The 27150-nt window shown below is 41.5% G+C and overlaps 1 protein-coding gene across 13 annotated transcripts in view; it reads right to left on the bottom strand.

Annotated features, from left to right (window-relative positions):
- osbpl8 (oxysterol binding protein-like 8) overlaps window positions 1-27150 on the bottom strand; it is a 78511-nt gene that overhangs the window by 32737 nt on the left and 18624 nt on the right. For 7 of the 13 annotated variants that reach the window (XM_057854926.1, XM_057854924.1, XM_057854925.1 and 4 more), the window contains exons 4-12: window positions 20722-20758; window positions 18153-18329; window positions 5013-5086; window positions 4564-4644; window positions 2754-2855; window positions 2459-2662; window positions 2008-2092; window positions 1602-1767; window positions 1304-1529 (exon numbers count right to left, since the gene is read on the bottom strand). In XM_057854926.1, coding sequence (XP_057710909.1) covers window positions 1304-1529; window positions 1602-1767; window positions 2008-2092; window positions 2459-2662; window positions 2754-2855; window positions 4564-4644; window positions 5013-5086; window positions 18153-18329; window positions 20722-20758 — 1152 coding nt within the window. Of the gene's footprint in view, window positions 1-1303; window positions 1530-1601; window positions 1768-2007; window positions 2093-2458; window positions 2663-2753; window positions 2856-4563; window positions 4645-5012; window positions 5087-11138; window positions 11883-16239; window positions 16546-18152; window positions 18330-20721; window positions 20759-26161; window positions 26338-27150 lie in introns of those variants that run through there. The other 6 variants (XM_057854932.1, XM_057854930.1, XM_057854933.1 and 3 more) reach the window with 6 other exon arrangements.

The following is a 27150-nucleotide window of genomic DNA, read 5'->3' as shown; positions in this document are numbered from 1 at the left end:
ATTGGCATTACCCGAGGGGCCGGGTAATGAGAAGCATGATGTTTAGCTACTCTCGCTTCGTTCCTCATTGCGTCCCGAAGACCGCGCGGCGCGCTGAGTGTGTTGTACTTCGCTTTACGCATATTTCAATAATCAGAATTTGGATGTTTGTGAATCGTTCTCGAATCTTCCACGGCCGAATCGCGAATAATCTAAGAATCGTAAATTTTGCACACCTCTAGTGTCTACTGTGCGCCGTGTCATCTATAAGTTTAAAGCCCACGGCACTGTGGCTAACCTCCCTAGATGTGGACGGAAAAGAAAAATTGATGATTTCAACGAAAGATTGTGCGGATGGTGGGTAAAGAACCTCGACTAACATCCAAAGAAGTTCAAACTGTCCTGCAGTCCGAGTGTACAACGGTGTCAAACCGTAATATCCGTCGGCGTCTAAATGAAAAGGGACTCTATGGTAGGATACCCAGGAAGACTCCACAAGACATAAAAAAAAAAGTCAGGCTGGAGTTTGCCAAAACTTATCTGAAAAGGCCAAAAACGTTTCAGAAGAATGTTCTCTGGTCAGATGAGACAAAAGTAGAGATTTTTGGCAAAAGGCATCAATATAGAGTTTACAGGGAAAAAAACGAGGCCTTCAAAGAAAAGAACACAGTCCCCACAGTCAAACAGCAGAGGTTCCCTGATGTTTTGGGGTTGCTATGCTTCCTCTGGTACTGGACTGCTTGACCGTGTGCATGGCATTATGAAATCTGAAGACTACCAACAAATTTTGCAGCATAATTTAGGGCCCAGTGTAAGAAAGCTGGGTCTCCCTCAGAGGCCATGGGTCTTCCAGCAGGACAATGACCCAAAAGACACTTCAAAAAGCACTAGAAAATGGTTTGAGAGAAAGAACTGGAGACTTCTAAAGTGAGTCCAGAACTGAATCCCATAGAACACCTGTGGAGAGATCTGAAAATGGCAGTTTGGAGAAGGCACCCTTCAAATCTCAGAGACCTGGAGCAGTTGGAATTACCAGCAGAGCATTGTAAGACACTCATTGATGGATAACGGAAGCGGTTGTTTGCAGTTATTTTGTCTACAGGTTGTTCTACTAAGTATTAGGCTGAGGGTGCCAATACTTTTGTCCGGAGATTTTTTTTGGTGTGTTTTTTCATTGCAAGCAAAATAAATGAAGATATTACTACCAAAGCATTTGTAATTGCAATCATTTTCTGGGAGAAATTGAGCATTATGTGACAGAATTGCAAGGGTGCCAATACTTTTGGCCAGCACTGTATATTAGTTATACAAGTTAATTGCGTACCTCTCCCAGTTCCTCGTGGGATTGCTCCAGGTAGGACGTTTCTCGCACGTGCTCGTTGGGGTCCATGTCGACGTACGAGTCGTCCTGGCGCTCTGACGTGTCGCTGTCGCTCTCCTCGCTTTTCTCCAGGCCTTCCGGGTCCGACTCCTCGTGGTCCGGCTCGCCCTCCCGGTCGGACTTATCGGAGTAAAGGTCCGGGTCTTTCAAATGGTCGCTGTCGTTAAACCTGGTTGGCAAAATGTTACACGTAGTGTCAGCGTGATTGACCAGAAACTGAGTTCTATTTTTCCAGACTTACTGGAAGCCATGAATGTTGTGGGCACGCAGGAGGCTGTAGAAGTTAAGGGAATGTTCTCCTCCGGATGCCACCGTGCTCACGTCTTCCTTTCCCTCACGGATCATGGTTCTTTTTAGCAGGCTGGAGCACTTCAAGGCCAGCTCTAGCGCGTCCATCCAGCAACGGCCTGCGAAAAAAATGGACAATTTGAACATTATTATGTGAGAAAATTCACTTCTGACAAAGCGGTACAGAGCGAACTCATATTTGACGTGTTGAATTAACAGGCACGTTGTGTGAAAACAACATGTTTTACTACCAAGGACACGCAACAGACGTGTTCCGTGTTTCAGCACCGAGGACAGTTATATAAGGCGCAAACAACAGTTGTATGTTTTAGCACCTTGAACGAGAGCTCGTCTCTTACCGTCAGATTCGGAAGCGGCACGGAAGATGAGGTGGCTGCTGGGTAACGGCTGAGTGATGGAGCCCACCGCCTCGCCTTTAGGACCCTGGAAGAACATTTGAAATATTTACACACACTAATTGGAAAGCAAGTGAGAGAGCTATAATCAGTAAACAAGGAGGAAACACTAAAAACGCAATCACGGTTGGAGTGGATTGCATGGTTTGTCTGCACTTAACATTCATGCAGAGAAATCCAAGGATTTGTTTTTAGTGGAAAATATTTGGCATTAAAACAGCACGCTTTGTTTTTACGGAAGGATTACAGTTGAATAATCCAGGATGGGTTTATTGTGAAAAGGATCATTCTGGATTTTAGCCCAAATATTCTAAAAAGGCTTTGACAAGCAACTTTTAGTACAAATGATATGAGGTCAAAGAGCGCTTCGGGGTTTGTCTCAATTTGCGCCGACCTTGACGGCCCAGATGGACTGCTCCAGGGGGTGGAAGAGCTTGAAGCAGAAGCCGTCTTTCTTGGAGGGTCTTTCGATGAGCTCGCAGGCGTTGAGCAGCACCGTGCCCACCCACTGGCCGTTCTTGTGGGTCTTGTAAATCAGCAGGACGCCCGGTTTCAGCACGCACCAGAGTTTGGTCCAGCTTTTCAGGGTTCCGCGGATCTACGGGTATCCATTATAGGTTTACTTTTAATATGTGTGATTCATTTATGGATATTTTCCAGGCTCAAAAGCATCGAGTCAAATTCTTCACCTTCAGCCAGTCAGCCATGACGATGACGGAAGGATCGGTGATGGTACTAAGCAGCTCTTTTGTCGCCCTCTTCTTCTCTTCCCTGTAGTTCTTTTTCTGCACCTAAAGTCAGAGAGTATGTGTTGTGGTCGTTAGTAAAATTATTAAAGATGTCCCGATCCCGATCGATCGGGTCCGATCACGTCATTTTCAAAGTATCGGAATCGGCAAAAAAATATCGGACATGCCTTTTTTTAATATAAATATATTTTTTTATTTAGATCGTCTTCTAATTGTATTTAACGTTACAGACAAAATGTCTTACACTCATCTGGAGTAGTTTTGGCTTTGGGATATCAAATTTATTACGTTAATGGCGGTAATTCTTTTTTTTTTAATTAATCACGTGAAATAATTAACGCATGCGCTGCACAACCCACACACGCATTGTCACGTTCAATCTATGATGACGCCATTTTACCTATAGATTGCGCTAAAAGGCAGCATATAATGAGTAGAGAGAATTTTGAGTGCATTTGGAGCCATTTTTAAGCCTTACAATACCTCTCTCAGCAATTAAAAATAACGTGGGAGGAAATGTGGGGATGAAAGGTAGTAGTTGATCATTTTCTTAACACCCTATGTTCTTTCCCAACGCAGAGATGATATATCAATTGGTGCCCCTACGCACAGTAATGGTTGCACTTCCCATCATGCATTTGGGCAGAAGTTAAATGGCTGCAGTACCATATACTGAAAGCTCAACAAATACACTAGATAGCAATTTTTAGTCACAATAAACAAAATCACATTTATCTTTAAGAATTACAAGTCTTTCGATCGGTGGGTCCCTCTCATAGAAAGAATGTAAATAATGTAAATGCCATCTTGAGGATTTACTGTCATAATAAACAAATACAGTACTTATGTACTATATGTTGAATGTAAATATTCGTCCGAGTTTTATTTATTTTTTCTTAATGCATTGCCAAAATGCATATGATCGGGAAAAATTATCGGGAATGACTGGAATTGAATCAGGAGCAAAAAAAAAAAAAAGCAATCGGATCGGGAAATATCGGGATCGGCAGATACTGAAACTAAAACGATCGGGAGCAAAAACAATGAATTTTTCTTTATCAAAAAGTTATCCTGAAATACAATCCAAATCCAATTTCAAAGTATACACTTGTTTGACAATTCAGTTTGAGTTTGTTTTGAAAGGAGACTCTAAGCTGTTATATGAATGAGTTTATGTATATTGTTTCTTTATAAATAGAAAGGAGACAACGTAACTATCTAACAATAACTACTAAGTGCTAATATGCTTCTCCAGAACTTGATACAAACGGATACTTAAGACACTAATGAGCATAATCGCTAGCTAGCTTAGTACTCCATGCTAAGTCGTAACGTCTCATCAACAAAGATTACAAACAATACAATTGGCTTCACATCTGATGAACGCACACTGGCACACTGGATCTAACGACACAAGAGACAATCCAACTCTTGACACTTACTAATATTATTGACTCAGCAACCCAACAGCTGCAGTTGCAGCGGTGAACTTTCTCTCTCTTGCTCTAATCACCGGCACGCACAGCCTCACATTACACCAAAACAAGGACCCAAACTATTAAAATCAATTATCAAATTAGTTGGCAACTAATTTATTGATCGATTTTAATCGATTAGTTGCTGCAGCCTTAACCACTGGGGACGAAATAAGACTTTTCCACCCATGGTTATCGGGCTTTAAATAACACTTTGGAGCTTTCTGTGCGTCCGGATAAACAATGTGTAAGCTGATTTCAAAGACGGTTTTTACCTTGAGGGACTCCTTCTTGGTGAGCTTGCCTCCAGACGCGGACACGTCCTTGTCGGAGCCATTGTACAGCTTGGTTTCTGACTGCAAACATATCAACATTCTACTTCAATTACGTACATGTCAAAACAGAAGAAAATCTACTTTGATTCCTTGTAAGGCAATGGCTTTTCACAGAAGCCCAAACTTAGCACACGCTGGGCTGAATCAGACCTACTAAACAAAAAATAAAATCCTCCTGTAGGTGTAGGTATGTGTCTGCCAGTTGGCTGCGCCAGCCTTCTCGAGACAGACGCGGATGAGAAGGGATCATTAAGTAGGGTTAAATAAGGCCTGAAATAAATACCCGTTCAAGTTTCGTAATAACAACCAGGCAAAACAAACTCTTTCATAAGGTAAAACCCGCATCATATAATGAGATTGCCGACTTGGTGAGTGTGCGTCATGGTCACCTTGCTCTTGGATATGGAAAGTGAATCCTCTTTCAAAGGCAGCGATAAAAGGTCCTCCTTCCCTCTCTCGAACCCTTCAACGAAAGACCCAAGACGACAAAAGTCAATCAAGTACATGCCTTCATTTAACCAGCAAGTAAAGGCCAAAAATTGACAGTTATGTACTATGCAATAGTACAAAAATTTGGATGCACTATATACAGTGCCCTCCATAATTATTGGATTTATAATAATTATGTGTTTTTTAGCTTCTAATATATATATTTTTCTAAATAATATGGGACCTTAATGGAAAAAAAGAGAAAAATCCAACCTTCTATACAAGTGCATTCATTCAGTGGGGAAAAAATCCCACATGAAGAAAAAAATATTTGACATCAAATAATGTGTGTCACAATTATTAGCACCCCTAGTGTTAATACTTTGTACAACCCCCTTTTGCCAACAAAACAAGGTCTGGGGACTGAGATGGCCATGGGAGGAGCTTGATTTTGTGTCTGGTGAACCATTTCTGTGTAGATTTGGCCATATGTTTCGGGTCATTCATGCTGAAAGACCCAGTGACGACCCATCTTCAGCTTTCGGGCAGAGGGCAACAGATTTTGATTTAAAATGTCCTGGTAGTTCAAAGAATTCATGATGCCATGCACCCTAACAAGGTTCCCAGGGCCTTTGGAAGCGAAACAGCCCCACAGCATCACTGACCCACCCCCATACTTCACAGTGGGTATGAGGTGCTTTTCAGCATGCGCATCTTTCGTGGCACGCCAGACCCACTTAGAGTGTTTGTTGCCAAAAAGCTCAATCTTGGTCTCATCTGACCAAAGCACACGGTCCCAGTTGAAGCCCCAATACCACTTGGCGAACTCCAGACTAGAGCTGAAACGAATACTCGAGCAACTCGAGTAACTCGAGTTTAAAAACTGATCCGAGTAATTTTATTCACCTCGAGTAATATTTTGACAGCGCATCACGTTTTGCTCGGACTACTGCGGGACAACGCGCTGATGTTACATGCGTAGAGGAAGAAGCTTACTAAGAACTTACTGCAGCCGACAGCCGCTACAAATGACGGCGACGTTGCTAAATACTAGCCCGCACGATGCTACGTTGGTTGCAGGTAGCGTCTGATGCGTCTCATAGAGATCACATGTATGTTGAACTAGATGCGCAATGACAGACTCGGCCGCGTCTGCGCAGCGTTAGTAAACAGCCGCCATCTTAAAGCAGTAGAGCGCTAAGCACTAATAAAGAGCGCTAAGCGCTAATAAATAAGATTAACGTTACTGTCACTAGCTCACGTAACCTTAGCCCATCGGAGGGCTAGGTTTCTATTAATTATGACCACTGTCGATGCGTGGCTAACGTGTCTTACATACAAGCTTTAACATAACATAGCGTTGTGGAGTGATGAGGGTGTAAAATAAAAACTTAATAATGCTAACTATCAATTTTAGCTCAGTAGTCATTGCTGGATAAAACACCCAAGTAGCACTGGTCCCTAATGTGCTCCAATACAGCCTGTATCATACATTTATTTTGAACACTGCAAAAACTCAATGTTCTATCAGGACTTACAGTTTAGACGAACTTAAAACTTAACTAGAACTTCAAAATGGCTTGACACAAATAGAAATTCAATTGAAACACGTGGGGAAAAACACCTACTTTTAAGTGATGTGTGTTATCAAGCGTAATGGCATTTTTAGGTAAGATATATATATATATATATATATATATATATATATTTTTTTTTTATAAGATCTAAAAGTTTTTTGAGTGAAAGCAGTGAATTATACTTTTTTTAAACATTTTAGTTACATCTTGTTGGCTGTTTTCAACAATATACATCGAAAATAAAGACATTGATTGACTGAAAATGGTTCAAGATTAGATTCATTCATTCACTCATTTTCCATGCCGCTTTTCCTCACGAGGGTCGCGGAGGTGCTGGAGCCTATCCCAGCCAACTACGGGCAGTAGGCAGGGGACACCCTGAACTGGTTGCCAGCCAATCGCAGGGCACAAGGAGACATACAACCATTCACGCACACACTCATACCTACGGACAATTTAGAGTGTTCAATCAGCCTACCATGCATGTCTTTGGGATGTGGGAGGAAACCGGAGTTCCCGGAGGAAACCCACGCAGGCACGGGGAGAACATGCAAACTCCACACAGGAAGGCCGAAGCCCGGGATTGAACCCTTGATCTCAGAACTGTGAGGCAGATGTGCTAACCACTAAGCCACCGTGCCGCCTAAAGATTAGATGAAATGTCTTATTTTGTCATGTATATTTATAATTGCTCTTCACCTAAAATTATATTTGTTTTATCCAATTACTCGATTAATCGATAGAATTTTCAGTCGATTACTCGATTACTAAAATATTCGATAGCTGCAGCCCTACTCCAGACGTTTGCGTTTATGATTGTGAGTGAGGAAAGCTTTTCTCCGTGCATGCCTCCCAAACAGCTTGTTGGCGTGTAGACAGCACCTCATACCCACTGTGAAGTATGGGGGTGGGTCAGTGATGCTGTGGGGCTGTTTTGCTTCCAAAGGCCCTGGGAACCTTGTTAGGGTGCATGGCATCATGAATGCTTTGAAAGCTGAAGATAGGTCGTCACTGGGTCTTTCAGCAAGACAATGACCCTAAACATATGACCAAATCTACACAGAAATGGTTCACCAGACACAAAATCAAGCTCCTCCCATGGCCATCTCAGTCCCCAGACCTCAACCCCAATGAAAACCTGTGGGGTGAGCTGAAGAGGAGAGCACAGAGGAGAGGACCCAAGTCTCTGGATGATTTAGAGAGATTTTGCAAAGAGGAATGGCTGAAGTTCCCTTTTTCTGTCTTTTCCCATCTTGTGAAACATTATAGGAGAAGATTAGGTGCTGTTTTGTTGGCAAAAGGGGGTTGTACAATGTATTAACACCAGGGGTGCTAATAATTGTGACACACATTATTTGATGTCAAATAATTTTTTCTTTATGTGGGATTTTTTCCCCACTGAATGAATGCACTTGTATTGAAGGTTGGATTTTTCTCTTTTTTTCCATTAAGGTCCCATATTGTTTAGAAAAAAAATATATTAGAAGCTAAAAAACACATTATTATAAATCCAATAATTATGGAGGGCGCTGTATGTGATTTTTGCTATGTTCACGTTCATTGAACAATGGTCCTGTGTCTTGCAATCATGTTAAATGTACTTTTTAGTGATTGATAACTCGTCAAGAGTTATACAAATCCAATGTTGTTTTCACACAAACTAAGTACACAAGTGGACTCGTCAGACCATCTGTACCCACTTGACTCACATCGCCTTGCCAACATTTCGCTGTAAACAAGTCAAGGGCAATTCAAGCACTTATAGATGGCATGACTCAGCATCCTCTTCCTCCATATTTTAATAGACACACCAGGGCATAAGAGTGCAAGTTATTTTCAACTTTGATTACTGCAGCATGCATCGAATGTATCATTTTGCAATCAAAAGCTTCGCACTGGCGTTTCTTTGTTTACAACTTGTTTTTGTCCTTTTTCAAGGAGATAATGGCGACACGGAGGGGTTTAAATCAGGTCACAGTCTCATCTACACAGTGTCCGTGATCCTTAAAAACGTTGCATTTCTATAAACCCAAAACCTTTTAATATTTTAAAAGACTTGAATATGTCGTTTTAGGATTTACAGCTTACAGATTTCGGACTATTGTTAAAAAATGACAATGCAATGAGGACGGCAACAGGTTTTAGGGAGCAGATTGACAGCAATTTGGCTTGTGTGGGGATTTTTGCCAACTGCCTCGTTAGTATTTTGGCAGATGTCTTCAAAAAAAAAAAAAAAAAAAAAAACGCAGCTCCACCAAGGGAAAATGGGAACAAACTCATGTCTGTGGGTGGCATCCAATGTTTAGTATGCACAAAATAGGAGGCAGATTTTGACTTACAGCGTGTAAATCATTCAGTGTACAAAAATATAACAGCAAATAAATTAATTACGAACGGAAGAGACACGTCATCCGCTCAATTTTAGTTTCAAGATAAAAAAAAAAAAATGAAATGACGGCAATCAGAAAGAAGGGATTTGAAAACTACTTGGCTTATTAAATCCTGAAATAAAACCAGCTAGCATGAAATGATTAATGTAGGTCATTTCATATTCTGATGCTGTATGTCAAAAGACATACAAATGTATCTCAAGTAAGTACCCAGAAATTGAAATCCCTCAACAAAACATTCACACAGACAGAAAAACAAAATACAACAAAGCAATAAGAGCGACTCTGCTGCACCAGCTGTCTCTGGTTTGTCTTGTAAAAAAAGCCTGTTAGCGATCCAAAATGAGAAGATGGAGCTCTGGCTGGGGACAAACAATGACTCAGATATCTACTGGCTCAAAGAATGTATACGGCTGGAGGATACGCTGGTGATGAAAGGGTCAAAGACAGGAATTGAAAAGAAATGGCATCATCGAAGAAAGCCACTCAACTGATCAAACCTGACTTCAAAATCATTTATGTCTTTCTATACATAGCCCTCCGCAGATACTGCACGTCCTATCAACAGCTGCCAGCAGATAAAGGACACAGTCTGACAACCAGTCCCAAATTTGGACTACAGGGGACAGGAGGCTTTGTTCATCATCCAGTTGGACCTGCAGTGGTGTTGTCTATGGGAATACGCATCAACTTCCATTCACACAAAGTGGGCTACCCTGTTGAGGTCATAAAAACAAACAAAACATTTACAATGCCCTCCATAATTATTGACACAACTGGTTAAGATGTGTTTTTTAGCTTCTAATTTTTTTAAAAATTCAAATAATATGGGACCATATTGGAAAAAAAGAGAAAAATCCAACCTTCAATACAAGTGGATTTATTCAGTGGGGAAAAAAATCCCACATAAAGAAATAATTATTTGACATCAAATAATGTGTGTCACAATTATCAGCACCCCAGTGTTAATACTTTTTACAACCCCCTTTTGCCAACAAAACAAGGTCTGGGGACTGAGATGGCCATGGGAGGAGCTTGATTTTGTGTCTGGTGAATCATTTCTGTGTAGATTTGGCCATATGTTTAGGGTCATTGTCTTGCTGAAAGACCCAGTGATGACCCATCTTCAGCTTTCGGGTCGTTGAAGCCTGGGACCGTGTGCTTTGGTCAGATGAGACCAAGATTGAGCTTTTTGGAACCAAACACTCTAACTGGGTCTGGCACGCCACGAAAGATGCGCATGCTGAAAAGCACCTCATACCCACTGTGAAGTATGGGGGTGGGTCAGTGATGCTGTGGGGCTGTTTCGCTTCAATAGGCCCTGGGAACCTTGTGAGGGTGCATGGCATCATGAATGCTTTGAAATACCAGGACATTTTAAACCTTAGACCTTGTTTTGTTGGCAAAAGGGGGTTGTACAAAGTATTAACACTGGGGTGCTGATAATTGTGACACACATTATTTGATGTCAAATAATTATTTCTTTATGTGGGATTTTTTTCCCCACTGAATAAATGCACTCGTATTGAAGGTTGGATATTTCTCTTTTTTTCCATTAAGGTCCCATATTATTTGAATTAAAAAAATATATATTAGAAGCTAAAAAACACATCTTAACCAGGGGTGCCAATAAATATGGAGGGCACTGTATATGTTCAACATATTAGTTTATTTGAGAAGTAGTAAATATTTATCAGCTCAACACAGGGCCAACTCCCATTTCCCTCACAAATACCAGGTTCAAAGACTAATAGACGTTGGGTTTTGAACTCATTCCCTACCAATGACGGTGATGTCTATCACACAAAAGTAACAAATGATAACCAAAGTCAACATAAAATGCAGCTTCATGAGTTAGAAATGGATATATTGCAGCAATATTTGGATTTGGGTCACAATTGCACAACATATTTAGAGGCAGCAAACTTTAATTCATTGCACTGCAATGATGACAGTGTTTTGATATATAATCCTGGAAAGAAATTGAGCAAACAGGAACTACTAGACACAAATCACACTTTTTCTAATGACTCACCACCACTCAAATAATACAAACACGTGTCAATCACAAGGATCAACTGAAGGATGCACTAACCCTACTTTCCTTTCCGCCACCCACCTGACAGCGAAATGGGCGACAGCTCGTTATAACCCCCGAAGGAGGCATTGCGGATGAGTTTGCGTCCGTCCGGGTGAGGGGGTCGCAGCGAGGCCGTGCCGCCGCACGTGGAGAAACGGCGACGCCCCAGCAGGCCCTCCTCCTTCATCATGGGGGCCGACGGGCGATCCCTCGGCGAGCGGGGGGAGGAGGGAGGGAGGGTCGGACGGGTGGGGCGTGAAGGTAAAAGGTGGTTAAGAAACCCAGAGGGAGGAGGGTGAAAGGGGGAGTCCCACGGTCCTACGGCGAGCCAAGCCAATGAACCAAAACAAGAGAGGAGACAGCTCAGAGTGGAGTGCGGTAATTCCTCGACGCTTCCCTCAGCTGACTGCTCCCCCTCGCTCTCTCTCTTTCGCTCTCCCTCACTTGACTCTGAGCGACGAGACACGCAGCACTCCGGAAGTATCTCGCAGCCCCTCCTACTCACTCCCCTCTGGATGGGGAGGAGAGCCGCATCCAAGTTGGGGGGGAGTAGACACCCATCTGATTTTCATTATTTGGAGGACTACTATTCATCTAACTTGCCCATCTATATGTTACAAGTAACCAAATAAATGAGGAAAAAATGGAATCATCCAACATAACATAACCCATCATGACGTCAATGTATCATAATGAAAGATTAAAATCAAAATGCTGATATTCACACAGCAACCACATAATTTACACTATGTATTAACGTAGAGGTTTCTAAAATTCTCAAATCTTATGATTTGATTATGATTTTTTCCCATGTGCTAATGCCGTCCAACTGTGTTTAAGTACCATAATTTTTCGACTACAAGCCAAAACTTTTTCCCGCTCATTTTGAATCCCGTAGTTTATGGTCCATTGTGGCTTTTTGTTGATTTATCTGGATTAACAGGTAACATTTGATTTTACGGCGGTGTCATAAGCCTGTCATAATACCATCATAATTATGACATGACACTACTAAATGCTTATGACAGGTGTCATTCAGTGTCATCTGGCAAATTATGTCACTAACTCCATTTATGTCCAGCTCAAATCTTTTACATCCATTCAAAAGTGAGATAATTTGCCAGATGACACTAAATGACATCTGTTATAAGCATTCATTAATGCTCGTGCCAGTGTCATGTCATAATTATAATGGTCTTATGACAGTCTTATGCATCACTGTCAAATAAAGTGTTACCTAATTCCATAACTAGCAATGAATGAAACAACTAGAACAGTAACTGAAGAAATAATTAGCACAGAACATGAGGCGTAGGGTCGGCTGCCGACGGGCTTACACTCACAAGGGATTCACACGATTACTGGTTTCTAGATCACAGAGCTGATTTGTGTACACTCCAGCGCTCCCAATCACTTATCTTATAGACTCCCCCCACACCTTTCTTTCCCTGGTCAACAGGCCTCCCACATGGTGTCAACCGGAAATACATCTAGTGACGATAGCACCAATATATTCATAGTTAGTGTAGGTGTTCAGTGTATTTCTTGTTGTTGTTTGTGTTTCTTTTTTTTCTTTTCTTGTGTTTATTTTATTTTCTTCTGTTCACCCATAACCCCTTCATGTTCGTGGCTTTGTCATAATATACGAGGTATGTTGAATGATCACAATGAGTATGTCATACAAACTGTTCAGACCAACCGGACACTTAGACTTCCATTCTCCGTGTCAAACAGCTGAACAGGACAGGTTTTAAAAAACAAGCAAAAAAAACCCAACAACAACAAAGAAAAAATTATGACATGACACCACTGTTGTTTTCGTCAACGACTATTACAAAAATATTTCGTCGATGAAAAATATTTTCATGATAATGACTAGATGATAACGAGCTACAAACGTGTCTTCGGAGACTAAAATATAACGAAACGAATGCCAGTTTTTGTCTGAAGAGACCAAAACGAAACGAAAATGCGCCACTATTTTCGTCACATGTTCACAATGTGTGACATTTTTATGTGTAGTTAGCCTGCATCGTAACATTGTCTGGTTGTGTCACTCATGTGACGTGCTGCGACCCCGCAACACACCAGTGTAATCTCCAGCCTCCCCATTGCTTGTTATGAAACACACATGGTAAGATTTGTTTTCTTATCTTGTCAAGAGAGAATATGCAATGTTGCTTTATCCTTTCAAGGTCCCTGCTGAGTGATGATCACACACTAAATGTAACTCATAGCGTTAGCATAGCATTCCCGTTCGAGCATCCTCTTAAACTCTCGGACAACTTTTTTTTTTTTTTTTTTTTTTACATACAGTTCGTGGCGTCAAGTGGGTAGAATTAATTGAAAATAGTGTTTTCCTGCTGAGTGTGTATTTTCACCAAGTTTGTGATATATTTGTTGATGCTAGTACAAGCTAAAATATGTGCTCGTCTTTCAATGTTCATTCGAAATAGTCGGAAACCTTTATTTATTCATTTTTTAATTTTACAGGCAAAAACGCTGAGTATACATCGCCTAAAACTAGACGAAATCAGTCTGACTTTTCGTCAACAAAAACTAGACGAAGACAAACACATTTTGAAATGACTAAAATATGACAAAGACTAATAAGTATTATTGTCCAAAAGACTAAGACAAAAATTAAAAGGGCTGCCAAAAACAACACTGCATGACACTGTCATGGGCGTTAATGAATGCTAATGTGATCCATCAAATTTTGTCACCAACTCCTTTTTGTCCAGCTCGGATCTTTTACATCCATTCAAAAGTGAGATATTCAATAATACTCATGACAGTGTCATAATTATGACGGTCCACTAACAGTCTTATGACGCCGCTGTCAAATCAAGTTTTACCGTTTACTATCTTTTAGTGTAAATATCCCATAATACAGTGAGGACAGCTGCGGCTTATAGTCCGGTGCGGCTTATCTATGCACAAATGCTGTTTTCTCGTGTCAAATTTGGTGGGTGGCGGCTTACAGTCAGGTGTGCCTTATACTCAAAAAATTACGGGTAAGTACAGCACAAAACATTTGCAGTTCACAGTTAACATCACATTTCCGACTGAACTTTTCATTTCAATACTTTTTTGGCATCCAGTAATATTAAAGATGAAGATCTCACTTTGGCCTACAGTGCTGGCCAAAAGTATTGGCACGCATGCAATGCTGTCAGATAATGATCAATTTCTCGGCTTGGTAGTAGTATCTTCATTTATTTTGGTTGCAATGAAAAAACACAAACGAAAATGGGGGGGGGGGGGGGGGGGGGAAATCATGATCATTTTACACAAAACTCCAAAAATGGGCCGGACAAAAGTATTGGCACCCTTAGAAAAATCCTGTGATGCTTTTAAATTTTTGCAATTAAAAGCAATTGTTACTGACCTGCGGCACACAACAGGTCGTGGCGATAACTAAATCACACTTGCAGCCAGTTAAAATGGATTAAAGTTGACTCAACCTCTGTCCTGTGTCCTTGTGTGTACCACGTGAGCATGGAGAAAAGAAGACCAAAGAATTGTCTGAGGACTTGAGAAGCAAAGTTATGAGGAAGCATGGGCAATCTCAAGGCTGCAAGTCCATTTCCAAAGACCTGAATGCTCCTGTGTCTACTGTGCGAAGTGTCATCAATAAGTGTAAAGCCCACGGCACTGTGGCTAACCTCTCTAGATGTGGACGGAAACGAAAAATTGTGCGAATGGTGGATAAAGAACCTCGACTAACATACAAACAAGTTCAAGCTGTCCCGCAGTCCGAGGGTACAACAGTGTCAACTCGTACTATCCGTCGGCGTCTGATTGAAAAGGGACTCTATGGTACGATACCCAGGAAAACCCCACTTCTGACCCAGAGACATAAAAAAGCCTGGAGTTTGCCAAAATTTACCTGAGAAACCCAAAAAGGTTTTTGAAGAATGTTCTCTGTTCAGATGAGACAAAAGTAGAACTTTTTGAGAAAAGGCATCCACATAGAGTTTACAAGAAAAAAACAAGGCCTTCAAAGAAAAGAAAATAGTCAAACATGGCGGAGGTTCCCTGATCTTTTGTGGTTGCTTTGCTGCATCTGGTACTGGACTGCTTGGCCGCATTATGAAGTCTGTACTTAGACTACCAACAAATTTTGCAGCATAATGTAGGGCCCAGTGTGAGAAAGCTGGGTTTCCCTCAGAGGTCATGGGTCTTCCAGCAGGACAATAACCCAAAACACACTTGAAAAATCACTAGAAAATTGTTTGAGAGAAAGCACTGGAGACTTGTAAAGTGGCCAGCAATGAGTCCAGATCTGAATCCCATAGAACACATGTGGAGAGATCTTCAAATGACAGTTTGGAGAAGGCATCCTTCAAATATCCTGAGACCTGGACCAGTTGGCCAAAGACGAATGGTCTAAAATTCCAGCAGAGCATTGTAAGAATTTCATTGATGGATGCCGCAAGCGGTTGTTTGCAGTTATTTTGTCTAAAGGTTGTGCTACCAAGTATTAGGCTGAGAGTGTCAATACTTTTGTCCGGCCAATATTTGGAGTTTTGTGTAAAATGGTAATGATTTAATTTTTTTCCCCATTCTCTTTTGTGATTTTTCATTGCAAGCAAAATAAATGAAGCTATTACTACCAAAGCATTTGTAATTGCAATCATTTTCTGGGAGAAATTGAGCATTATCTGACAGAATTGCAGGGGTGCCAATACTTTTGGCCAGCACTGTACTTACCGTACTGTATTACGTTACGCTTGAGAACCACTTATTTATAGGAAAATGAAGCCACCTCAGTGCTCAAAAATGACCTCTCAGTGACATGGCCACAAGTGGATTATAAACCAATGACACCATGCTTCTTCGCTAACAATACAGATAGGTACAACCAAGGTCACGTGCAGGTAAACATGTTCAAGGCAAAAGGCTGCAAGTCGCCCCTGTAAACCCAGGATTAGCGTTGGAACAAAGAAGCTTTTTCAACACTGTCATCCCAGCCCCAGCCACAGTCCACTATCTCGCAAGGAATTGGAAGCGTGGGATGATTAATTAAACAGAGTGCATCTCCCCCATTCAACAAACCCAACAAAACAAGACAAAGGCGAGGATAAAAAAGCACCCGGCTTTCATTCCAGGTGGAATAACATCCAAATTGGCTTACTTTAGATCCACACGGCGTCAGCCCAGGCAAGCCTGCGGCCATCCAAGCAGAGCCAAACCCCAGCGGCCGAAATCCACTCCATCATAGCGTTAAATTGATTTCCACTACTAGCTTCTCTCGTCACCCGGTCGCCCTCGGGACTGCTCATTGGATGCAATCATAGGTAAAAGAAGCAACGCAGCGAGCAGATTGGACGAAGGCGAGGATAACTACCACTCCGTTAACAGGCCGTAATCCCCACAAGCTGAATTTAAATCCGCGTTGACCCCAGCTGATCTCGCCGTCGCTATTGCAGTTTACTTCCACACTTTCTGACTATTCTTCAGTTTGGAAATGTACAAACACATTCATTCCAACCCTTTACACGGCCGGAATCATTATTTCAGGACATCTGGACTTTGAATTTCGTACACCCACTCGCCACAGTCTGGCCCAGACACTAGGGAGAAATGTTCACAAGTGGACAATGTACTTGTTCCACCATGTGTCTCGGGATGACAATTCCACTCTGCAATCATGTAATCATGCCGTCATTTATGTGCTATTATTAATGTTGCACTGAGGTAAAACTTGTAGGAAATCTACTCTAAACCTGCTCAGAAAGAGATTATTTTAAATGTAACAAATGTTAAAAATATGAAAGGGGCTCTGGTACACAATAAAAAATACTATTCATCAGTATCCATATATTGATTGCACAACATACTGCCAGTGTAAATGCATTTTTCCTTTTTACATTGTTTTTATTTGTTTAAAGTATAAAGGAGTTTTTAATGGCATACTTAATTTATTTTAACACTGTATATTTTAGGCTAAAAGAGTGATTTAGTTTTAAATCTACCAACACACATCTTCATAAAAATACAAATAAAATACAAAAATTCCTTCCATGTCATCTGTAAACTGCTAGATCCGATGTCAAGTGCCATTTGTCAATGAAACACAGACACTAACATCTATGATCCACAAGAGGGCGCACAAATACAACAATGTCACGAACAAATGTCTTTTTTGCTTTGTTTTATGCACACTGCAAATTTATAACGTCTTAATCAGATATTTTTCTTAAATCTAGTAAAAATATTTTTCCATCTTGTTTTGAGTGTTAAAGACTAGTTAACAATTAATGCGTCAGATTATTCCACTTAGTTTAAGTGAAAATGACTATTTGTTGTTATTAAGCCCATACATCTGAAAATTGGTCATTTTTCACCAAAATCAAGAAGGCTTTGCTGTCAAATAATGTTTTAAACAATATATGTTCATGAATTAAGAACATTTCAAAGCTTTTTTAAGATTAAATAGATTTTTTATTGCTTAAAATAAGTCTGTTAAAATGAGTTTCAGCTAGCTATTTTTCTTATTTCAAGAAATCTACATGAGTAAAATTTACTTGAAGCACTGGCAGATAATTTCACTTATTTATGGTAGATTTTCACTAAAAACCAGGGAATTAAACTAGTTTTAAGGAGGTGTTTTTGCTTTTGCAGTGCAGGGGCGGTACCTCTACTGAAAAGTGCCATACATTTACTTTGATAAGATGATTAAAGACGGCACCTTATAAGGTAAGGTTACATGCAGCGTTCTGCAACAGTTGATGAGTCATTGCTTCTGTATTTGGTGTCTGGACGAGGTAAAAAAAAAAAGTATATATATATATATATATATAAATATATATATAAATAAAAAGAGGAAGTGCATGACCTTAGCAGCTGGGTGCCAAAATGAGGTCTGTTTCAGATTAAACACCTCATAAAGCACAAGCATAACTTGTTTGGATTTCATTTTGCAGAACAAATATGACTTATTTTAGATTCAAGTAAGTGATAACGAAATCAAAATGGGAAACACTAGAAAGTGTTGTATAAACCGGGATTCACAAAGTAATAATGTGTTTGAAGATGTAAACCTACCGTGGCTGTAGCTGACGCCCGGGCTGAGCGAAGAAGGAGAGGCGGCGATGTGTTCGCGGCTTGGCGTTTGGAGGCCCGCCTCCTTGTCCCTGTCCTTGTCCCGTTCCTTCACCTGGCGCTGGTTCATTCTGCCTGGTGTCAAAGTGACAGCGTCATCACCAGAGACTAAGGATGCCGCTGCGGAGAAACAGACAAACACGTGGTGGTGAACGCGGGCATCTGCTATGACAATTGGAGTAATTTCACAAGAGATATGAACAGGGGCGCTGGAAGTCACTCATAGCATGGGGTGCTGAGGATCTTATTGTTTTCCCCATCCAAAAACAGCCATTTCGGTCCAATTTTGTCATGGTAGTACTTTTTCTCCCTACAAGGCGCACACAAAGGCAGTACACACGCATGCTGGATAGTTTAAAGTGCATACGACAGGATAAAAAGTCTTAAATAGCATTATTATGTGAACTAGAATCATATTTTGAGACGCTTCGACTATATACAACAATTTGGCAAAGCACAGATGACGAGAAATTATGGCTTTTAATCCGCCGTTTAGCCACGCCTACCGTTGTACGGCTCTAGCGTCCCCAACAGGAGGATGACGTCGACAGGGTCATTGTTTCATTTGATTTACTATTCAACCCATTGAGGGGGAATTATTAAGAACGAGGAAAATGCGAAGAGAGCCGCAAAATGTCATTGTTTCAATCTCTCTACTCCAATATTTTTACGGGATATTCTTTTTATCCAAGTGTTTTTTCCTCAATTGCTAAAGATGGTATGGTCATGACTAACAAGTCTTGTGCTAAATGTTAAATATGAAATATTAAAAGTGCATTTACGACATTGCAAAATTACTTCATAATGGTCAAAACTGTCAACATCACCTTTACTGCCGCACCTCCCGAATGATATTTTATGCCACCGTAGTTAGTCTGGCTTTTGTCATTTCCCTGCCCCAGCTTCGGAGAATGTAAACAAACCAAGAGCCAGCTAGCCGACATGCTAATCCAAACCTCTGCTGCGGGCAGAGGGCTCGTTTGAGGGGAAGCAGCTGGACAATGACCGCCAGACAAACTGGCCGACGTCGGAGTAGCGCTGAGCTTCCACAAGGTCAACACGAAAATGGCTTAAAATAATGCTTTACTACACGGCGAATACGTAAACTGTGAGAGAGCGGCGTGCAGTTGTTGTGCAGCTAACATGGCAGGATGTGTCGTCGGAGAACTTTTCTACATGTCCGTCCATGATCAAAGGTAAGTAAATAGTCCTTTATTTAAAGAAAGTTTGTCGTGTTTATTTTGTAATCGCTGTGTTCGCGGCCATTTTCAACACAAAGTTGCAATTTCTGATTGGGTTGAAAATTTGACAGAACACCCGGCACTCGAAGAGGGCAATAAGCCAAGTATAGAGGGGGGGTGAGACAAGCCGCCAGTCGTCGGCCGAGTGGCATTCTCGGTAGACAATCAGCCACATAATGCAAGCCACCTCGGTATTAAAACGTGTGGCATGATCCCAGTATTTGACATAATACAAAATACAATGTTTACTCACTTCCTCGTAAGTCCAATGTTCCCACAGTAGTAGGGCTTGTTTTGACCAATATCCTCAGTCAGTAATGCTTTTTGGTGTCATAGGAACTTTAAGTACTAGTATTAGGCTATTACAAAGGGAGTGTTCGATTTTTTTTAACAACGACAAAAATAAAATCTACCACAAGTTTTTTTTCCTCCACAACACCAGGGGGTGCTGCAGCACCCCACTTCCCACGCCACGTTCCTTTCCGTGATCGCCCTTGTCCCTTCTGATGTGGGAAAATATTACCTTATGCTTTTGTGATGTATGATTGCTTCTGTGACATAGATTGTAACAACTTGTATTGTTTTTCACCTTGTTCCCATAGTTAGGTGACGCGCTTGAGAATCTTACGAGATAACTTGTTTTGCACCATAGTATTGTTTTACTACACGCCTGGGTCCCATAGTTACACGCCTGGGTCCCATAGAGTTAACTTGTTTTGCACCCATAATATTTACCATTTGTTGGCATCTGTTGCAGCACAGCTCATTTGTCCCATGTGAAAAGCCCTTTTTCAAGGGGGCTGAACCAAAAGTAGCTTAAATGTTTGTGATTGGAAGTTGGCCTCTCCGCCTCCGAGGGGTGCGTCCCTACAAAAACCGAACATTTCCGGGTGACCAGTGAAATCCGCTGGTGGATGAAGTACGGATTGCCAGATCTTGTCCTTTAGACTCTTTACTGGAGTGTTGTTGGCTTCCCACTCGTTTGTCACGGTAAACGATTTTCATTTCTAGGGACAACTAGTTGTGCTGTAACGTAACGCGGGGATTCTGAGATTGACAAACTCAAATCGAGCATCACGTTACCATTTGTTTGCTTGTTTTTGATATCTATTTGCTTGCTTTTGTGGGATTGTAATCAATAAATCTCATTTATTCTGCATTTTCTAATCAATAAATATCGTCTATTGAGCAAAAGTGTGCCTGTTACTGATTCACCGCGAACCTGGAAATTTCGGAAAACACCTTCCGATAAAAAAATGTCAGTGGCTTACCAGAGGTGGCATGAAGTTCTCTCAACTCTGCAGGGTGCTGGCAGGTGTGAAAAAAATGTACAAGCGGGACAGGAGGAAGAAAAGCATGGAGCACATGAAAGAGATGGAAGAAAGTAAGATAAGAAAAGCGGGAGGGGATCCAGCGCGCGTCGTCGGCGTTTTGTGCGCAGCGGTCATCGACGGCCGGGGAAGCCGCAGCCAACAATTGCAACCAAAAAGACACACAGAACAAAACAAACGAAAAAAAAAAAACGGACATTAGTTCAACTAAAATAGAAACAGAGGACAGAAAATTTGACATAGCGATGGACCGTGAAATGAGAATATGAGGACTAAATGATGGTGAGGCTTGAATTATTATGGATGCCATACGGTTAATGGTTATACACGCTGCTGTTTAAATGGCAGATTTTTGGAAAATACATAATTACAAAGTTGTGAAGACTTTTGACCAAGTTTCACCTCAAACATCGTTACAAAAATGTTTATGTTTCTCAAATCCTCAGTCAGACAAAACACAAGCAGAAGCAGATCAGCGCGCTGAAAGACAAAGCCAACGATTCCACTGATTGGATATGGACCTAGTCGCGAGGCCGTGATTGGACCAAAGCATTTAGAGCCACTCGCTGAGAGGATCAAGCGGACCTAAGAGGTGCTTAGAGAACAATAAGGCCGAAAGGATTACGGGAACTCTCGATGAGCGTCGCGAGAACTTTTCGGAATCAATTGCTGTATAAATGATCTGATTTTACTAACTACCGCATTACATCATCTGTAATTACGACACATGCAGTGGGTCAAATAAGTATTTAGTCAACCACCAATTGTGCAAGTTGTCCTACTTGAAAAGATTAGAGAGGCCTGTAATTGTCAACATGGGTAAACTTCAACCATGAGAGACAGAATGTGGAAAAAAAACAGAAAATCACATTGTTTGATTTTTAAAGAATTTATTTCCAAATTAGAGTGAAAAATAAGTATTTGGTCACCTACAAACAAGCAAGATTTCTGGCTGTCAAAGAGGTCTAACTTCTTCTAACGAGGTCTAACGAGGCTCCACTCGTTACCTGTATTAATGACACCTGTTTTAACTCATTATCGGTATAAAAAAAGACACCTGTCCACAACCTCAATCAGTCACACTCCACTATGGCTAAGACCAAAGAGCTGTCGAACGACACCAGAGACAAAATTGTAGACCTGCACCTGGCTGGGAAGACTGAATCTGCAATAGGTAAAACGCTTGGTGTAAAGAAATCAACTGTGGGAGCAATTATTAGAAAATGGAAGACATAAGAGACCACTGATCATCTCCCTCGATCTGGGGCTCCATGCAAGATCTCACCCCGTGGCGTCAAAATGATAACAAGAACGGTGAGCAATAATCCAAGAACCACACAAGGGGACCTAGCGAATGACCTATAGAGATCTGGGACCACAGTAACAAAGGCTACTATCAGGAACACAATGCGCCGCCAGGGACTCAAATCCTGCACTGCCAGACGTGTCCCCCTGCTGAAGCCAGTACACGTCCAGGCCCGTCGGTGGTTCACTAGAGAACATTTGGATGATCCAGAAGAGGACTAGGAGAATGTATTATGGTCAGATGAAACCAAAATAGAACTTTTTGGTAGAAACACAGGTTCTCGTCTTTGGAGGAGAAAGAATACTGAATTGCATCCGAAGAACACCATACCCACTGTGAAGCATGGGGGTGGAATCATCATGCTTTGGGGCTGTTTTTCTGGACGACTGATCTGTGTAAAGGAAAGAATGAATGGGGCCATGTATCGAGAGATTTTGAGTGAAAATCTCCTTCCATCAGCAAGGGCATTGAAGATGAGACGTGGCTGGGTATTTCAGCATGACAACGATCCCAAACACACAGTCAGGGCAACAAAGGAGTGGCTTAGTAAGAAACATTTCAAGTTCCTAGAGTGGCCTAGCCAGTCTCCAGATCTCAACCCCATAGAAAATCTGTGGAGGGAGTTGAAAGTGTCCTAGCCAGTCCCCAGATCTCAACCCCATAGAAAATCTGTGGAGGGAGTTGAAAGCGCGTGGCCCAACGACAGCTCCAAAACATCACTGCCCTAGAGGAGATCTGCATGGAAGAATGGGCCAAAATACCAGGAACCGTGTGTGAAAAGCTTGTAAAGAGTTACAGAAAATGTTTGGCCTCTGTTAATACAGAACAAAGTATTGAGATGAACTTTTGGGATAGACCAAATACTTATTTTCCACCATGATTTGCAAATAAATTCTTTAAAAATCAAACAATGTGATTTTCTGTTTTTTTTTTCTACATTCAGTCTCTCATGGTTGAGGTTTACCCATGTTGACAATTACAGGCCTCTCTAATATTTTCAAGTGGGAGAACTTGCACTGGTTGACTAAATACTTATTTGCACCACTGTACCTGGGCTGGCAAGCAATTTACAATATGGTTAGTTCCATTTAAATGAAAATTAATTCCCAAAATCAGCATTATTTCAAAGGCATTCTTGATAAGATTCTTCGAAGATGACGAAAGGCTTTCTTACTATTTAAAAAATAGCCCGTGTTACATAATGTGTAAACATCACCCACAGCTTACAGTCTCTCTGACCTATTTATTTTCAGTGGCTAGAGAACTGCGAGTAATAACTTTTTTTCTCTCCTCCTTTTGAAGGGCAACTTTTGACATTCACCCAAAACTTTGCACAACCTTTTACACACACACACACACACACACACAACCTCCCTGGCTTATGATTGTACGTGTGCACTGCGGGTCATGTAATAAAGCATATTGCAGAAAGATGCCGATGGCGGGGACAGAGAACGCTTGAAAAAGATGAGTCATCCCTGTCCAGAGCTATTTTTCACGGGGCGAATATGTGAATGGGATATTGTCCGGATTGATTTTATAAGTCGCACGGCCAGACAGATGACAAATAAAGTGCGACTTAGTGCCTGAAAAATTAGTTAACTAACATTTACCGGGTACGACTTGGAAAACACAAAATATCACCGGTAAATATTCCCACGACCAGAAGTGGGTAGTAACTAAGGGAGTGCCAAAAAAATCGATTTGACACGTGACGATTCGATTACGATTCATAAATGTTCAAAAACTATGATTTTGCCTTTATGAACTTTATGAAAGCCGCTCGTAACTGAACGGAATGGCGTACCGCACGCATGCTATTTTTAGACCGTGACGTCGCATCGTAAAGGGGAAGTAAAGCCGAAGTGGGACATTATAGACCCGCCCTCGCATAGAAACAACGTAATTTGTGCTACTTTTCGCCGGTAATCTTTCAAAAATGAACATGCCGGTCACACATTGCTTCTTTGGAACTTGTAGAAACGACTCTAGACATTACGACACATGAAGGATGTTTTCTTCATACGTTTCCGGAAACCAAAAACTCGGGAGGAAAAACAGTGAAGACCGAATCAACTTGCGCGGACTTTAACACCAGCTCGGTGAATCCATTCACATTTCATATGCAGTAAACATTTTGTTGGGTTGGCATGGTCTTTCAGAGAACAAAGAGGTAAGCCATTTTTTTATTTTTAACTTATTTTTTTAGCGTAACGTTGTGCCGTACTGCTTCTGTCTGACAATGAATGACCTGAAAAGAATGACAATGGTATCTGACTGCCACTGTTACCATTTCTGTTATAAATATATATAAAAAAAACAACTTTAGTAAGGGGGAAGTGTATATAAATTATAGAATTAAGATTTGTTATCAATGAAAAAATCAAAAGTGTTCGTTGGCTGTCACTGAGTTGCATTTGCGATCGCTACACAAACCTAACTAAATTACCCCCAAGAACGGTAAGAGACGTAGGACAACCAGAGGATATATAAAAAAGACAGGGCTGATGGTAAAGGATAGCTTGTTGAAACAGGAGAATGTCATTGTCAGTCGCGTCGATAAAAAAGCTAAGGCTATGCTTAGGTCGGCTCATTTTTTCCCGTCTTTTTCAGCCTTCGACACTCAAGCCATCTCTTTAACTTAACATTTTTATGTTCTTCCACATCTTTGCCAGTGAATTTGGCACCAGGCACATCAGTTTCGGAGAGAATTGGTAGGTTTAGCTTTGTAAACATCTCCTTTGTACACGATTTCCATTCATTTCCTATTAGGGACAAACGGTGGCTTGTCCCTACTTAGCAACAGTAGCTAATGTCATGAATATTAATGAACGGAAGTGACGTGTTGCTTGCGGTACGCCACTCAAGACACGTCTGCCGCCCGGACACCTTTAACTAGGGGTGTGTGTGACAAAATATCGAAATGGTGATATATCGTAATACTTTGTATCACAAAAGGTTATTGAAATGCTTCTGCCAAGAATCGAGATATTGTTTTAAAAAGGTGTCAATGTCTAAAAAAAAAATCAAAAGGAACCAAGGAATCTGTGCCCGTCTCGTCATCCCTGTGCTGTCATATGTAATTTGCGTTCCGGCACCTTATGATTTACAAATTAAACACTGCGCTACTCTTACTTGAGTCAAATTTTTGGCTACTCTACCCACCTCTGACCCCGACACGAAATCCTATTTAAAGACTAGCAAAGTCTATGTCCTGTTCATTCACATCCCTGCTGAGTGTGAAAACAACAGCAGGTGTCACACTAGCTTGTTCCATCAAGACCTAACACATCTGTTGGCTCAAGTAGGGGTTCAGCCTCAGATTCTCAGACTCTTTTAAGAAGTCATGTGCTGCAATAATTGCAGCTTTTCAGAGAATTCTTCTAAGCACAAAAATTGACCTAACTCGATGGGTAAAAATGGAAGAGGACATCAACTTAATTTACAGCTGTGCTGAAAAGAAACATCCTCGATCAGCATTTCTATTAGAAGTTACCGGAGGTGGTGCGAAGGACAATTTCAACCTGACACTCTCCCCCACGCATGCATTTCATTAGACGATAGCGTTTCAACATGTCTGTCTTCAGAAGAGGACAAACGCGGGAGGTTAAATGAAGTGGGCGGCCTCACGAGATGAGCGACGAATGGCTTGGTGGGGGATTAGCGGTGACAGAGTGGGCAATGTTTGGACTTTTTTTAATCAGCTCATTGGCTGACATTGACGGGGATCGACATCCAATCCATTTCAACTGGGAGGGCTGTTGAAGAATGATCATTCACTCCCGGTCTCTCTGGGTATCTTTAATAGAAATGTAATTCTTTTACTAACTACCACAGCACATACTTTCACTGACTAAAGCGGCATAGCGTTTGATTGACCGTAATTCTAATAAGCCCACCTGGAATATGCTTCTAAAAACAATGCTGTACTTCCTCAATCAAAGATCATCCAATCACAGCTCTTGGCCCTTTTCAAAGTGTACAAAAACACATTCCTCAAGAGCGCCTTCCAGTCACTATTTCCTGTTTGCTGCTTTAACCCCCCTCGCGGAAGCAGATAAAGAAGATGCATACCGTGTGGAGGGGGGCGCGCTTGCTGCTTCTGCTGCGGCGGCGTGGAACGACCGAGCTTCAGTCTTCAACTGAAGGGAGGGAGAAAGTCTCACCCCTTCCTTTCCTCTCATTCCTGTGTTTATTTGTCGCCTCCTCCCATCCACTACTGGGCTCTCTGTTGCTATACTTGTCCTGAATTGGATTCTTTATTACATCACAAACCAACCTCTGACATCATACAAATCACCAGAGCGCCACACGCCGCAAAAACAAGGCAGTGGGCGTTGGGAGAAGAGCGAGCTACAATCGGGACCTTGTCTTGCAGTTATTGCAGCGCTTATGTGTCCTGAGGGACAGCCTCCTCGTGATGATGTTGACTGAAGCCCTTCTGCACCAATAAACCAAAGCCACCACATCAGTCCACGTGCGCGACCACCCAGCGGCAGTTAGCACTGAAGCACTAATGCAAGCTTAAATGCGCTCTGGTACGGTTTCCTTTCAACAAGCCAACTGTTTAACTAACATTTTAAGGAATTTATAAAATGACATACATATTTACGTAAAACCTCAGGATAAGTGGAACTATGACAAAAATGAGACTTTTAGTCCAAAAAATATATTAACTTTGCGCTGTATTTGCTATCGAATTACCTCAACAACCCCTGCACAGCGGTAAAAGCTGTGCTTAATGTATTTTTAATTGTTTCGACTTGGTAAAAGTGACACTTTAATGGCTTCTGTTTAAGGGGGAGCACACACACGCATGTCTTTTGTACCAATGACTGGATCTTTGCGCCCGTCCTTCTCAAGGCAGCGTCAATAAATCCATGTTGTCGTCATTACTGGTCTCCAGCTCAGCACTAAAAGCCTAACTCTGTCAGGGAAAGACTGCCAAGGTACTTAAATTTACCTCCCAACCCCCTTCCAGCCTGTTGACTTCAACTCATTTAATTTAGTGGAATCAATATGTCCTAGCATGGCCGTCGAGTTGGCTTTACCAGCAGAAAAAG

This window comes from Corythoichthys intestinalis, chromosome 13 (genome assembly GCF_030265065.1).
Source record: "Corythoichthys intestinalis isolate RoL2023-P3 chromosome 13, ASM3026506v1, whole genome shotgun sequence".
Classification (NCBI taxonomy): Eukaryota; Metazoa; Chordata; class Actinopteri; order Syngnathiformes; family Syngnathidae; genus Corythoichthys; species Corythoichthys intestinalis.
This window is presented reverse-complemented; position numbering and strand designations above follow the sequence as displayed.